General features: G+C 33.9%; 2 protein-coding genes across 2 annotated transcripts; one reads left to right on the forward strand and one right to left on the reverse strand.

Annotated features, from left to right (window-relative positions):
• Positions 1–6383: 6383 nt before the first annotated feature.
• On the reverse strand, positions 6384–8058 carry LOC114324472 (probable 26S proteasome non-ATPase regulatory subunit 3). The gene has a single exon (XM_028272340.2). It carries the CDS (start codon positions 7946–7948, stop codon positions 6479–6481), a length of 1470 nt encoding a protein of 489 aa, XP_028128141.1. The 5' UTR covers positions 7949–8058; the 3' UTR covers positions 6384–6478.
• Positions 8059–10054: 1996 nt separating this feature from the next.
• Positions 10055–15256, forward strand: LOC114324474 (2-oxoglutarate and iron-dependent oxygenase JMJD4). The gene is made up of 2 exons (XM_028272344.2): positions 10055–10663; positions 14196–15256. The coding sequence occupies exons 1-2, from the start codon at positions 10143–10145 to the stop codon at positions 15025–15027; spliced, it is 1353 nt and encodes a 450-aa protein (XP_028128145.1). The 5' UTR covers positions 10055–10142; the 3' UTR covers positions 15028–15256.
• Positions 15257–16170: the final 914 nt, after the last annotated feature.

The following is a 16170-nucleotide window of genomic DNA, read 5'->3' on the forward strand; positions in this document are numbered from 1 at the left end:
AGATGTTGAGCTTAGAACTAAATTTTCACACCTATACACCCTTTCCTATCGATGGTAAGACTGTATGGGACAGAGCTAGAAATGCAGATATACGAAGTAGATGCAACAAGGTGGATAACATTAATAACTTGGTAAGAAACAGAAGAATAGAATGGAATGACCACATAAGCCGAATGACAACAAATAGAGAAGTCAGGACAGCGAGAGACGGTTTCCCAATAGGAAGACGATCAGTGGGAAGACCACAAAAACGATGGAACCAAAACTTACTAGAGACACATTGAAAAAACAGAGTCAATGTCTATACAAAAAGAAGAAGAAGTAGACATCCTTTCGTATAGCTCTGCATTCTCCTTCATGAACCTTATACAATTGAACACAAAGTGTTGCACTGTGACGTTAACAACTTCTTACTTCTCTATCTTTACTAGTAGGCTTTGAAGGAGCCGTGCCTTGTGAGGAAATAGTTTCCCTATTATGACCATGTCCTATCTATAGACATATATATGTTACAGTTCAAGTTGATTCTCAGTTAGAGTTGACTCCAACTAGTTGGAGTCAACTCCAACTGAAACGAGCAGTAAAAGTTGATTTTAAAAATTTAAATCAACTTTTACTAGTTGGAGTTGACTCTTCCTGGATCGATTCAGTAAATGTTGATTATACGAGAATCTCAAGTGCATTTTTGACGAGTGTGCGTTTGTTTGTTTTGACCGTTTCAACTACTTATTAGTATAGTCTGTAACGTCGCCCCCGTTAGGTAAATTATTCTGATTCGATTTTTTCCACAAACTTACTCAAAGAAATACATCCGTATAACAATCCTTATAACAAATACACAGGGTGTCACGCGGTTCCGCGGTCGAAAAATTGTTTAACCAATTTCAGTAAAGTCAGTCAGTAAAGTGACTCTTTATCGAACGAGTCTGATATTACGAGCAGAGAAACAGACGCGTTCGATAAAGAGTATTGAGGTGGTGCGTACAAAATTGTATCGTCAATCATAAAAAACATTAACACTTACTTACAACTTTGAGGAATTTTTTTTAATTTTAGACGAAATAAAAATATCGTATGACAGTAATGACAGATGACTTTTGCATGATGGCCGGTTTTGATGTTTAATCGATAGTTATATCAATATTGTATACCTACCTAATTGCTAAATCTGTAAAGTTTTGATTTATTTTGTATGAATATAATTGCGAAACACTACAGAATTTTACTTTTTGACATAAATTTTATTAATAATAAGATAAATTTTGTACAATATTTTTAATAATTAAAGTAAATAAATTTTAATTTCACTCAAATAAATAATCGATTGCTGCCATTGACCACTTAAATTCAATCTCGGTTAATTTGTTTAATTATCGCGGCAGGTAAAGTAACATTCTTCTTTCAATACAACAAAGTGTTACTTTACTGCCGAAAATGAGGGCAAATGAGTACAATAATGAATGATTTTAGTGAAGTTTGGCGATAAACAATGATTTTAAACAAATTCGCAAAATACATAATTTTTTCACTTCGTACAAATTTTTTTTGATCCGTTGGGCCTTTTTTTCTCTAAAATTGACTGTTATCGAGTTATTAGCGACTTAAAATTTGAAAAACGCCAAAATAACCATTTTCAAGGTTTAATAACTCGGTTAAAGATAATTATTGTGAAAGTCGAGCGAGCGGCCGTGGAGTAACGGCATAATCGCTGGCCTCATACGCCAGTGCACGTGGGTTCGAGCCCTGCTAAAGACAAACCATTCTCATTTTCAATAATGACACGAGCCGTCTCACCGTGCCTCGGAGAGCACGTTAAGCGGTCGGTCCCCCTGGGCTAGTGTATATCGACACTAGTTACTTGAAACAGGGTTAAAGATGTAATTGGCGCCGGAACTGTCCGAAAGGCAAAAATGCCATACGATATTATATATTATGAAAGTCAGAAACTAAAAAAAATCAAAGATTAAAACTATCTCTAAGATCCTGAAGAAATTTTTGTCATTATTTCATTAATAAGATATTATTTTTAATTATCAACAATGAGCGCTAACCGTGTATTGAGGCGGCCGTCAATGTAAGTGCGAGTGAGATTCACCATTGGACGGCTGGAATGGTGCATCTCTTTAGCACTCACCATTGACGCCCGCCTAATACGCACTTAGCGCTCATTGTTAATAATTAAAGATAAAGCTTAGTAATAAAATAGTGACAAAAATTTCTGCTGGATCTTGTAGAGGGGGCTATAAACTTTGATTTGGTCACTTTCTGACTTTCATAATAATGGATTTTAACCGAGTTATTAAGCCTTGAAAATGGCTATTTTCGCATTTTTCAAATTTTAAATCGCGTATAACTCGACAACAATCAATTTTAGAGAAAAATCACAAAATACCTTTTTTTGCTCAGAATAACCCAAATGATCTAAAAAAAAATTGTTCGAAGTGAAAAAATTATTTTTATGAATTTGTCTAAAAAAAATTGTTTAAACAATTTATCGATCAAGGTACTGCCTGACACCCAGTAGATTTGTTATAAGGACCTCTTTTTGAGTAAGTTTGTGCAAAAAATTCGAATCGGAGTAATTTACCTAACGGGGGCAACGATACAGCCTAGACTAATTTGAACATATTCAGTAACATTTAATTGCTAGAATCGGCTGTTTGTGTGAATCAGAATCAACTTTTACTAAATGGCATTAGGAAGAGTATACTTTTCCTAGTTGGAGTCTACTTTTACTAGTACATGTTGAATATAAATCTTCATTTTATATTTATAATCAACTTTTACTGAAACCAGCCGTTACTAGTTGGAGTCAACTCCAACTGGATAATCAACTTGAACTGTAACATATATATTATCATAGACTCATATATTATATCGAGAAACTAACATGAAACAGAGTGGGGTATAGGCACGGAAAGGGAGCACTATGGGGAAACAGTACTATGCCACAAAGTACAAGCAGCCATTGGGGCTCTTATAAAACCTAAGGTGAACTCTAAGTTGGTGTGGGAATGTCGACAAGAACTTGACAGACTGGCACAACGTAACAGTGTTATACTGGTATGGGTTCCAGGTCGTCGGGGCATATACGGCAATGAAAGAGCTGATGCACTTGCCAAGAGAGCATCAGCTACAATACCTGGGTCCAGAGCCCGTGGGAGTGCCAAAAAGCACCGTCAGCGAACGAAAAAAAGTCTGGATCAGAAGCCAACACAACTCACACTGGGAGAGTGTACCCGGTCAAACACATGGCAAGATGTATATCGGACGGACATGTACTAGTAGGGCTGAGTTACTGCTGAAAACAATCAGGAATCAGCTCAGAGTCAGAACAGGTTTCCTCACTGGACATGCGCCAGTTAAGGGTCACCTGCATACAATGGGGCTGTCATGGAGACTTTGAGCTGCAGACTCTGTAACAGAGAACCTGAAGCAGTCAATCATATTTTTCATGACTGTGAGGCATTGGATCGGAGGCGGCAAACACTTTTCGGAGACATCGAAGTGACTCCAAATATATATGGCACCCACCCACTAGACCTGTACAAGCTGGTATAGGGGTCCAGAATTCTGAAATGGGTTTCATAAACGAATGGAAGATGTCTGTACAATCAGCCAAGTGGCTGCAGTACAACCGGTTCACAACAGACGGCTTCCAGGGAAAAAACCTATGCCACAAAAAAGATGGTGTCGACACTTCACTCAACATGACACTCTGTCTATGATAATATATAATATGTCTACGGTCCTATCCAGCCTCTCGCATGTCCGGTATAAGTGTTCTTGTCCATTCAACCCTATGTTCAATTTTCCACTCTTCTTGCCATTTCACATTGGCCACTTCTCTGTCGTTTTCACTCATACCATACGTGATTACTTTTTCTTTCATATTAGGTGAATTGATGACACCCCTGCTATCACTTATAAGGCAACTGTCGAAGTTATCTTATACGCAAAAACGACCCTCAGCAGGACGTTTCTCCAAAATTCTTCTATATTTTTGTTTTTTTTTACGCATTACCTGATACCATACTGGTGCTGCGTTTAGTATGGTGGAGTGGACCACTTCCATAATAATTCTTCCTGTCTATATACCTCATACGTTTGGCATGGTCTTTGTTAGCGCAGCTGTTCTTTGATCAGCTATTTTCGAGCCATATATTACGTGTTCAAAGAAGCTCTGTTTGATGTCCGATCTGAAGAAGGAAAAGAGAAAGACATCGAAGATTGTTTAGAGATAAATCAGACCAGGCAATAAAAACTTTTTCGTACTTCCATTCTTTTGTGGTGTTGCCAGCTAGTTGTTATTTTCGCTAACATATCATGTCTGACTATAGCCTGATTATCGAATATTGGACGTTTTATGTCCAATTGTTCTGACAGAAGTCTTCTTCTTCTACGGCACTACAGCCCAAAATGAGCCTTGGCCTCCTTTATTTTTTGCCTCCACCCTCGTTTGTCTGTGGCTGCTCTTCTCCATACACGGACTCCTAAAGTGCTTGTGTGTCGTTGTTTACTGTATCTTCCAAACGCTTTTTTGACTTTTAAACCGGTCTTTTTCCCTGCATTCTAGCGTTCAGTGCTCTTTTTGATAGCCTATCCTCTCCCATTCTTATCATGTCCGGCCCATTGCAATCTTTGTATTCTAATGAAGTCTGACGGGGTGTTTCCTTATAAAGTTGATAAAGCTCATTGTTGTATCGACTTCTGAAGATTCCGTTTTTCCTCACATGTCCTAGTATTCTCCTCAGTACTTTCCTTTCGAGTGTGTTGATGTTTCTTTCAGGACCCATGCTTCATTGCCATAGTAAAATTGGTCGAATTTAGGTTTTAAAGATTCTCATTTTTGTATTTTGGAGGACACTTTTAGATTGAAATATATGGGAGAGGGCAAAATAAGCTCTGTTTGCCTGCGTTATTCGCTGACAGAAGTGTTTCAGTATTAATGCTATGGCATGTATATGAGATTCATCGATGGATTGTCTGTCCCCCTCCATCATGACACATATTTTACCTTCGTGTCTTACTTAATTCAGATCTTCCGTATAGTACCAATATCTTGTATGCATGACGACTATAGAATTTAGCTACTTAAGCAATACTATTGTGTAACTACTAATTTATTTTAACCCTTTTATCATATTTAAGAAATATAATGGTATACGAACTAACATTTTATTAATTGCATTTACAAAACTGACTGTTTATCCTTTGGTAATTTAACAATAATTGAGCAGTGGCTGGAAAAAAACGCAGGTATACCAAATTATTTTTTAGATTTAAGTAAGTCAATTTTGCCATTATTGTAATTATTTATTGTACACCATTAGATATATAATTTTTGTTATTTTTGTGATTGTTATCGTTTTGAAATGTCAACTTGTCTTTCTATATATATTGTTCTGTAAATTTTCATGATTTTACTGTATATAGTGACTTATAGTTACATTATGATTAATGAATATTGATATATTTATAATACAATCAGTCTGACTGAAAAGTTAACTTAAATTGAGATTAATAAAAACGAAAGATTTTCTAATTGGTGTTTTTTATTTTAATCCAATAGGTCCACTTTATTGAACCCCTAATAGTAGTCCAGTAGTAATAACAGAGAAGAAAATTCTACTGAACCTCTAAAAATCATGTGGACAAGCTGAATTTTGCTGAACACATCAATTTTGGGACACAAAAAAGATGAAAAAAAGAACAGAAGCATTGTTTTTCATGTTGGACGAATTAGTTGGCAACATTTTTCCAAAAACAATGTCAGGTGAAAGAGGTATTCTAGCCAAATTCCTAAATGGATGAGGTTCATCTTTACTTAAGACAGTCACAATATCACAAAAATGTGATTTAAAATGTGTGACGAGAGGAACAAGTGGAAAGGAGTGGTCAACTACGCAGTAATTATACCTGCACACCCATGATAAAATAAATGTGACAAAAATTTAAGGTGATAAACGAACTCAGTATACCTGTAATGTAAGATTAGTGTATTACACTGGAAAATACGTCAATATAAGAACAGCAGTAGTCGTCAAGGTATTTTTTATTAATATCAGACTTAAATTAATAGTTGTTCTGAAGTGTTTTTTTTTCCCATAGAAAATACTTAATTAAATTAATAGACCTACTCTCAACAGTATTTAATATGGGACAGAAAAAATTTGAGGGAGACTTACCTGTGGATATGTCTAGTCTAGAACAAAAAAGAAAAAGAGGACAACTCAAGAGAAAATCGTTGGAAGCAGTGACAGCTGACTTTAGGGTAGAAATAGAAAGGTGGAAATAAAAATCAGAAAATAGGAAAGAATGGAAGGAAATATTAAAAAAGACTGAAGCAATGGAGAGTGAATGTGTGAATAAAATAAAATGCAGGAGTTTTACTCAGTATATTTTGATAAATCTACTGTCTATAAATACCATACAAAAGCAAAAATGTTATAAAATTAATATTGATAACTACACCAACTTAAGGAAAACCATCATCATCTTCTTCAGCCATTTCCTTGGCCAACTCCAAATCCTGCTGTTCTCTTTCCCTTCTCTCTTCTGCTGATTCAAGTTCTTTGCCATACGCCTTGGGGGGATATCTCATAGCTTTGACACTTTGATTGTGCAAATCTAAGCAAAACGATATTCTTTGATGAAACGCCAGTTGAGGTTCCTTTGTGCAGTAGATGTCAGTACTTTCTTTGCTCCTCATGTAACCTCCCTGTGGATCAAGTGTAGCTTCTATCACCCCATCTCTGATTGCTTTTGCTACTATAAATTCTGCATCTTCAGCTGAATCCAGCCCCAGTTTCTTAGCTATGTCTTGGGGAGATATTCTGGAGTATGATAATCCTATGGATCTTATAGCTGTTTTAATAACATTGTGGCGCAGTCTCAAAATTAGTGTAAATGTATGATCTTGTCTAAATTGTGGGCCGAAGTTCTCTAACACCTCACCAAATCTTTGCAAATTGCCCATTCTAACTGCTTGTGTTAGTTGAAAGTATGGGGCAAGGGAGTGCCTCATACTAGATTGTCTAAAAATCTGTCGTTCTGGTATATCTCCTAGCAGTAGTTCAACTACAACAGTAAGCTTTTGAACAACCTGTCTGAAACCAATGGCAGCATTCTGGGGTGCTTTTCTCATGGCCTGCACAAGATGTTTATGTGCTACACTGTATTCTAATCTTGCCGCCTTAATTCTGCCCAAGTAGTATAAGAATCTGGCCCATTCATTGTTACTTGCAGTTTCAGGAAATACGCATTTACTCACTAGTTTGTCAGCTTGATCATACAACGAATAATGCAAATAATTTCTCAACAGGCAATTTATAAGCACAGCTTGACCTTCAAAGTCGTTCCTGAGTGTAGCGGTACGTAGACGAGAATGTAAAAACCCTCTAATTGAATCCAATTTGTTGGTCAATTCAGCAACTCTTGAGTGATAGAAATAACACTTGGCAGCAATATGATCTATAGTACGTCTGTTTTGGTTAGTTATTTTATTCATAAGAGCTTGAGAACAGCGCTCTGCTTCAACTAACTTATTGGTATCAATTAAACGTACTAGTATTAAAAGATTTATATATGTATCTACCTCGGGAACAGGTGACTTAACAGCTGATCTTGCTCGTGACTGGGTGGCGTCGAGTTCTCCAGAAGCTTCCTCGACGAAACTAAGGAGGGCATCACGTTCAGCTACAGGATATATTTGAGTAATGAGGCTTCTCAGCACCAGTCCATTAAGCTTCCTTCTAGTGTTGGGCAAGCAACGTAAAACTCGTAAGATGAAACGGTTTTCTTTACTTGTGACTGATTTTTCTATTTGTCTTGCATGTTCACGAATTTCTATTACACTTTGTAGGTCGGTATCTTTCTTTGTATCACCAGCTTCTAATCCTGGAGGACTGTCTGCATTTTTCATTTCAACGTCTTCGAGAGTTACCATTTTATAAAGTAATTTGTGATTTTAATTTCAACAAAACAATTTATTGTTAATATTGAACTGATGAGGAAAATATTCGCTGTGTAACGCTGACAACTATTTGACAATGACAGTGACAGTAATGACATTAATGGATATATGACATGACACGACGTGAAATTTCTTGCAATGACCACAGCCCCGTAACGGAAGCCCAGAACATTATGATTTGGCAACAGTGAATAGAAGGTCTATAAAATATCTGCTTTATATACAGGGTGTCCCGAAAAGAATGGTCATAAATTATACCACACATTCTGGGGTCAAAAATAGTTCGATTGAACCTAACTTACCTTAATACAAATGTGCTCACAAAAAAAGTTACAGCCCTTTGAAGTTACAAAATGAAAATCGATTTTTTTCAATATATCGAAAACTATTAGAGATTTATTATTGAAAATGGACATGTATAATTGTTATGTCAGGAACATCTTAAAACAAAATTATAGTGAAATTTGTCCACCCCATAAAAAATTTATGGGGATTTTGTTCCCTTAAACCCCCCCAAACTTTTGTGTACGTTCCAATTAATTCATTATTGTGGTACCATTAGTTAAACACAACGTTTTTAAAACTTTTTTACCTCTTAGTATTTTTTCGATAAGCCAGTTTTTATTGAGATGCGGCTTCTTTTTCAATATATTTACGTAAAAATTTTATGGGGGTTTTGTTCCTTTAAACCCCCTAATGTTTGTGTACGTTCCGATTAAACTATTATTGTGGTACCATTAGTTAAACACAGTGTTTTTAAAACTTTTGTCTCTTAGTCTTTTGTTCATAAGTCACCTTTTATCGAGATGTAGCTTCTTTTTCAAAATATACCTAAAAATGTAAATTATAAATAAATTTTCAGATTATTAACAGGTCTGTATAACCGTACTTAACCATATACAAATATGTGGTGGATTCGACAAATATTCAAAATATCTCGATAAACACTGGCTTATCGAAAAAGTACTAAGAGGCAAAAAAGTTTTAAAAATAATGTGTTTAGCTAATAGTGCCACAATAATAATTTAATTGGAACGTACACAAAAGTTTGGGGGGGTTTAAGGGAACAAAACCCCCATAAAATTTGTATGGGGTTCACAAATTTTACTTAATTTTTTTTAAGATATTGCTGTCGTAGAAATGCGACATGTCAATTTTCAATAAAAAATCTCTGAGAGTTTTCGATATATGAAAAAAAATCGATTTTCATTTTGTAACTTCAAAGGGCTGTAACTTTTTTTGTGTGCACTATTGTATATAGGTAAGTGAGGTTCAATCAACCTATTTTTGACCCCAGAATCTGTGGTATAATTTATGACCAATTTTTCGGGACACCCTGTATATGCATTGGTTACCAAAACATTTGATTATAAGTTCATTTTAATATTTTTACTTACTTTTAGTGAAACATAATGATCTAAATTCTCTGGTTTGTTGATTAATTTAAATATGTAGTATATTAAAACGTTATTAAGGCCATGACATATAGAAAGATGGTGGCCTTAGTTAGAAGCTCAGGCAGTAGGATGTCTGACTTCCATGCAGATAGGCCGGAGTTCAAATCCGGCGATAACAGCTACACGCTACACGGTCGACTCAGCCTGAATAAAATGAGTACCTTGGGTAAAACCAGGGGAATATAATAGGCGGTTGAAGCGTATCACTGGCTCTGTTACCTTCCTTCTATACCGTAGGCTTTAGATATAGCAGACTACCGTGCTATAATCCCAAAGCCTCGTGAGCGGTATAAAACGGGAGACTATTATTATTATATAGAGTATAGAGAAATGGAAGAAGTAGCAAAAGAGTTAAAAAATACACAATAGGCATCGCTGCGATACAAAAAGTGAAATAAGAAAAAGCAGAAAAAAATCACAAAAGAAGAATGTATGTATTAATGTACAGTGGAGATAACAAACAAGGCATGAATGGAGTGAGGTTTTACATAGCGGCCCCCTCTTTTCTGGTGGCTTGGCAGTGTTGCCACATCTAAAATGACCGCGTTTCAAATAAAGCCGGCCATGGCCGAACTCAAAATAGAATATCCAATGACATAATACGTCATTTAGAATGTCAATTAAGGAGGACAGAAGAAGAAAATTTAAAAATATAACCTAACTAAAATCAGATTTGATTTTTGAATGTTTTTGAAATATCAAATACGAGGATGTTTGAAGTAGATGATACAGTATTTACAAAAAATATAGCCTATGATTATACTTCAATAGAATCTATACCAGCAATAGAAGCTTCCGATTTGTCTTACTCATCATTTTTTAATGATTTCATGTTACTTAATTTACCTTGTATCATTAAAGGTATCACCAAGAATTGGCAATGTTTAAAATGTTGGATAACCGAAAATAATGGCCTAAATTTTGAATACTTAGAGGAACACTATGGAATGGACATGGTACAAGTTTATAATTGCAAGGAACGGTTTTATAATACCCAGAAAAGCTACAGTTGTTGTTTTAGTGATTATATAAATAATATTAAAGACAAGCCAAACGTATTAATAAATACCTCTTACGAATATGTAAAGAATTGGCACTTACAACTTAATCATCCCGAGGAGAGGTTTTATGAAGTCCCTATTTACTTTGCCTCAGATTGGTTGAATGAGTATTATGTTAATTGTATGGATGATGATTATCGATTTGTTTATATGGGTTCAAATGGAACATGGTAAAGTATATAAAAACTAACACACAGTTTATTTTTATCATCTTATATTTCTTGTGTTTAACACAAGTTCACGGACACATCTTCATATTCACATAGTCATGTCCCTTTGTGGCAGCATATAAAGTTGTGTCCACGAATGTGTTAAATATAAGCAACATGTTTCATTGCTAACACATTCGTTGTTACGTTGGTCCTGCAGGACATAGCTCTGATGTTGCCTCAGCATGCCATATTGGTCTAATGGAACCAACATATATTTTGTCTTACCAGGCTCTATTGGTCCCATCGGATCAACACATTTTCTAATAGCTGCTGGGCGGTTAGAGCTTATCTTAACTCTTAGAGCTTATCTACGATTGTAGAAATGGACCAGCATTTCTTTGATTTGCAAGTTAGGTGACAACTTCAATAATTATAATTGACTTATGCTCTCCTTCTCAAATATGCCCGGAACATTAATAAAAAAATTTAAATATGTAAAAATCTCGAAAAATATCGATTTTTTTCTACTTTCATGACTTATAACTTTAAAACGGTTCATTTTGGAACAAAGTCGTAGGGAAAGAAAATAAAGATAATTGAATTTTGTATAATATATGACTGGTTTAAAATGTCTTATATTATTACCCTTTCTGCAAAATAGTAATAAATAGAAAATAAGGGGGCAAAAAAGACTGTTTTCAACGAAAACTTTTCGTTTATAAATTTGCAAAAGTCTGTGTGTTATTGCGTTGCCGCTTCTGCAATACTTAGAGCAGATGTATCGATGGATTCTTATGTAGTTTTGTCTTCTGAATCCAAATCTGAAAACGGCATTTCGATGTCTCTAACGGTTTTCGAGATAATCGACCTCAAAATCTAAAATGTGTCGTCACAATCCGGTTATTTCCTACCACGCACTAAACGTCAGCTGAAATCTTTGATTAGGAAGTAGGCTACTTTTTTAATCTGAATTTGTTAAACAAAGCAAATGTTATTATTTACATTTGAGTTTAACACTTCGTGAATGTCAAACTAAATTTTAAATTATTTAGCTATTAATAAAATATAAACGACATTTTATAGTGAATTTAATTATTATATAAAATAATATGTGTAATAAATTTATAAAAATACAATTTGAGTATATTTTGAAAGCAATAATACATATTGTACTATATTAATATTGAATCAGTAGAAATGATTATATATAAATTTGGTAAATTATAACTCTACACGACCAGCGCACGACCACACAACTCGAAACACAAGTACGCAAATACCGTTGCATGAAGCGTGGCGCAAAGCCGTGGAATTTACGAGACTCGCTCGGTCTGTAGATCCAAGTAAAGTTCATCAGTAAAAAGTATCTTTATCATGTATGCATTATTTATTTTACAATATTGGAAAATTGTTATTTAAAATGTGGTTTGGAATAAAAAAGTATGTTCTGATATATGAAATTACATCCTTCTAATGGGAAAAAATATTTGATAAATTTTCTCAAATTATGGATACCAACATCATTTTCATTTATAACTCTTGTATTTTTAATTTGACGAAGAAAAGTTATTCTTCATAAAAATCTCTTCTTGGTCTACGATTTATGATGCAACCATCATGAATCAAATTTTATTAATTTTATACGAGGTATGTAAAAAAATATGAATTTCGAGTAAAGTATCTTTATAGTTCACAACATTTAAATTAGAATGATATACTTGTACATTAAAACATAATTTTTAATTCTAAACAGCTTTTCGTAATAGCAATTTTCTATATTATGAATTTAAATACGTATATAAACAAAGTTTTCGTTATGATAATGCTCGCATTTTCAGCTTGTTATTCAATGTTTTTGAACCACTTTGGTTGCATTTAGAACCTTCATAATTCGCTTAGAAAATTCTTACAATATACTTAAACTGTCCACCAAATTTCATTAAAATGGACCTAATAGACTTTGCATAATAATTTTGCAATCTAAATTTTTTTTAAAAAGTTTAAATTTTTTAAAAACTTTCTGAACAAAAAGTCGACCATTTAGAAGTTTGCTAATTTTTTTACATATAAGTAGGTTCTCTACCTATCTAATACACTTTACAGAATTAAAATTGGATTATTTAAGCGGCCTCAGCACTGTTTTAAAGTTATAAACAATGTTTTAGCTTATAAACAAATACAGTGAGGACGTTTGAGTTGGAATAAATTCATTTTCTTGAGAATGGGAGACTCTGGAAATAAATCCTGAAATAGATCGATTTTTATTTTTAAATTATAATTTTTTGGCATAAATATCATACTAGTGATGTCATCCATCTGGGTGTGATGACGTAATCTAAATATTGGAATTAATTTAATTAAAAAAATTTTTTAATTCAAACCCTGTATAAATAATTATGTTAATGTTTATATTAGTAAATACAAAATTGAATAGCCTTTCGATTGAGCTATCACATGGCACATATTCTAATTTAAAAAAATCATTGATTACGTCATCACGCCCAGATGGATGACGTCACTAGTATGATATATATACCAAAAAATTATAATTTAAAAATAAAAATCGACCTGTTTCGCGATTTATCTCCCGAGACACCTATTCTCGAGAAAACGAATTTATGCCAACTCAAATGTTCTCACTGTATTTGTTTATAAGCCAAAAAATTATTTATAACTTTAAAACAGTGTTAAGTCCGCTTAAATAATCCAATTTTAATTCTGTAAAGTGTATTAGATAGGTAGAGAACCTTTTTATATGTAAAACAATTAGCAAACTTCTAAATAGTCTACTTTTTCTTCAGAAAGCTTTTAAAAAATTTGAACTTTTTAAAAAAAATTTAGGTTGCAAAATTATTCTGCAAAATCTATCAGGTCGATTTTAACAAAATTTGGTGAACCATTTAAGTATGTTGTAAGAATTTTCTAAGCTACGAAAGTTCTAAGTGCAAACAAACTGGTTGAAAAATATTGAATATAAACAGGCTTATTTTGTCCGCTTATTTTGTATTTATTGCTATTTTGCAGAAAGGATAATAATTGAAGACATTTTTAACCAGTCGTTTATCATACAAAATTCAATTATCTTTATTTTATTTCTATACGACTTTGTTCCAAAATGAATCGTTTTAAAGTTATAATCAAAGAAAGTAGAAAAAAATCAATGTTTTTCAAAATTTTTAAATATTTTAATTTTTTTATTAATGTTCCGGGCATAAATATTTGGGAAGGAGCATAAGTCAATTATTATTGTTGAAGTTGTCACCTAACTTTATCTGCAAAAATCCGAATGCCACCTCGCACATCTAAAAATAGACGTTTTTTCACAGATCCGTCCTGGTCTATAGGCCAAAAATATTTATTTAGATGTACTACATTGTCATGTTTTGACGTTTATTTGTGTCAGCCGAAATGAAGTGTCAAAATTGAGGTTATTACCTCAACCATATTGTCATCGAGAGAGCGCAGTTGCCACAATGATCTCAATGTAGTATATTCCCTATGTCCAGCTGAGCGATATACATACTGTATAAAAAATAACGTTTTGTTTTAGGACACCGTTTCATGCTGATGTATTCTCTTCATACAGCTGGTCAGCAAATGTTTTTGGTAAAAAAAGATGGTTAATTTTTCCTCCTGGTAATGAAGAGATATTAAGAAACTCTCTTGGAGATCTACCATATGATGTCGAAGGAAAAGAAAGTATTTCGATTGCAAGAGACTGTATGTCGATTAGAACAGAAAGTATTTCAATTGCAAAAGAAAGTATTTCGACTGCAAAAGAAAGTATTTCAAGTAGAAAAGAAAGTATGTTGATTAGAAGTGGTCATTCAAGTGACACTGATAAACAATGCATAGAAGTGGTTCAGAATCCAGGTGAAGCTATCTTTATACCATCTGGATGGTATCACCAAGTCCAAAACATATCTTACGCTATATCTGTGAATCACAATTGGGTCAATGGTTGTAATATTAACATGATGTATGAATCTTTACTTAGAGCATTAAATGATGTGAAGGAAGAAATTAAAGATTATAGTGAAATGGATGATTTTGAGCAACATTGTCAGCTGATGCTGAATGCCCATTTTGGAATGAACTTTGAACAATTCTATAAGTTTTTGCTGTATATTGCTTCGAAACGAATGGAAATGCTTCAGGAACTCTGTCCAAAAACTCTATTCCACGGCCAGGAAATCGGTACAAATCACATTCTATTTGATTTACAATCTTTGAAAACTGTGTTGGAAAAATTTATAACTTTGGACGAAATTAAAGTATTGGATTTCTTTTCAACTGTGTCTCCTCGGCCTCACGATTTATTTGATGAAGTATCGCTTATTTTAGAAATACACTCCATATTCACAAATCTTGGATCGAAATAAAAATTCAGAAATCGGTCCTTTAGTTTTGTGTCCGTCCATGATTAGTGAGGCCAAAACTGTAAGAGATACAGGAATACCGACGATGAATTATTATTCAGCAATAAAAGTTACGTGGAGAAAAATTATGAAACCAGAATTTTTTGTATCGGTTCAGAGGAAACTAGAATTAGACCAATTTATGTGTCTATTATGACAGCTTTGAATTCTCCAATACAATTTTTAAATAATACTTTTGATTAATTCTTTGTTACCCACACTATAGTCCAGTCAATGATATATTATCCAGTCCACATAATTTTCTGAGTCTACACCGAGTGCACCAAAACTTGGCTATATGTTCTACTTACTCTCAACTTCAAAGTTGACCATGTAAAAAATATTTTCTTAATAAAAACAGAAATTAATATATTTATTAACCAATTTTAAGTAACTTTTTTCCTATACATTTTTTTCTGGAAGTCAATACTTTTCGACTTATTCGCAAGTAAAAATATCAATTTTTTAACAAAAAAAAGCACTTTCAATCGGCGAATTAGTCAAGAAGTAGGTAAGTATGTATTTTATCAACAAAATCAATCTTTTAAAACATGTAGAGTCTGACAAACTATCTAAGAGAGTTATTAATATTCAGATGAACGGGCTGCTATTGTCTGAGTTGTGAAATTCCATAAACAAGGGATCTGCCTGTTTTATGAAATAAATGATCCATTCTTTAAATAATTTTGCAACTCAGAAAATAGCACCCCGCTCAGCTGGGTATTAATGACACTCTTATATACCTTGTTAGACTCTAGCTTATATAAAAAAACAAACTAAATTCTTGAACCAAGGGCACGGAGTAAGGTTTCGTTGAGTTGTGTCGTTCGTCGTTTTCGTGGTTCCAATAAGGCTTCCCTGTGGGATAACTTGCGAACGTTTGCGTTCTTCGTTTCGAACATCAATTTACACCAGCCTGATTGGATTCGATGACACTGCCAGTCGGGGAGTTTGACTGGGGAGGTACATCTATCAAAGAATAACGCAGGTGTCCTAATGCCAGCTCAGCGAGGACAGAAACTTCGCATAGGACAAAAGCTGACTTGATACTGATGTTAGTATGCATAGGGACTGCGAAAGTACGGAATATCGATCCTTTTGGCTTGA

This window comes from Diabrotica virgifera, chromosome 1 (assembly GCF_917563875.1).
Source record: "Diabrotica virgifera virgifera chromosome 1, PGI_DIABVI_V3a".
Classification (NCBI taxonomy): domain Eukaryota; kingdom Metazoa; phylum Arthropoda; class Insecta; order Coleoptera; family Chrysomelidae; genus Diabrotica; species Diabrotica virgifera.

Bases quoted from the DNA above. Each gene is read 5' to 3' on its own strand.
- LOC114324472 (XM_028272340.2), bottom strand. From the start codon at position 7,948: ATGGTAACTCTCGAAGACGTTGAAATGAAAAATGCAGACAGTCCTCCA.
- LOC114324474 (XM_028272344.2), top strand. From the start codon at position 10,143: ATGTTTGAAGTAGATGATACAGTATTTACAAAAAATATAGCCTATGAT. The intron at 10,664-14,195 runs GTAAAGTATATA...GTTTTGTTTTAG, and splicing joins ATGGGTTCAAATGGAACATG to GACACCGTTTCATGCTGATG.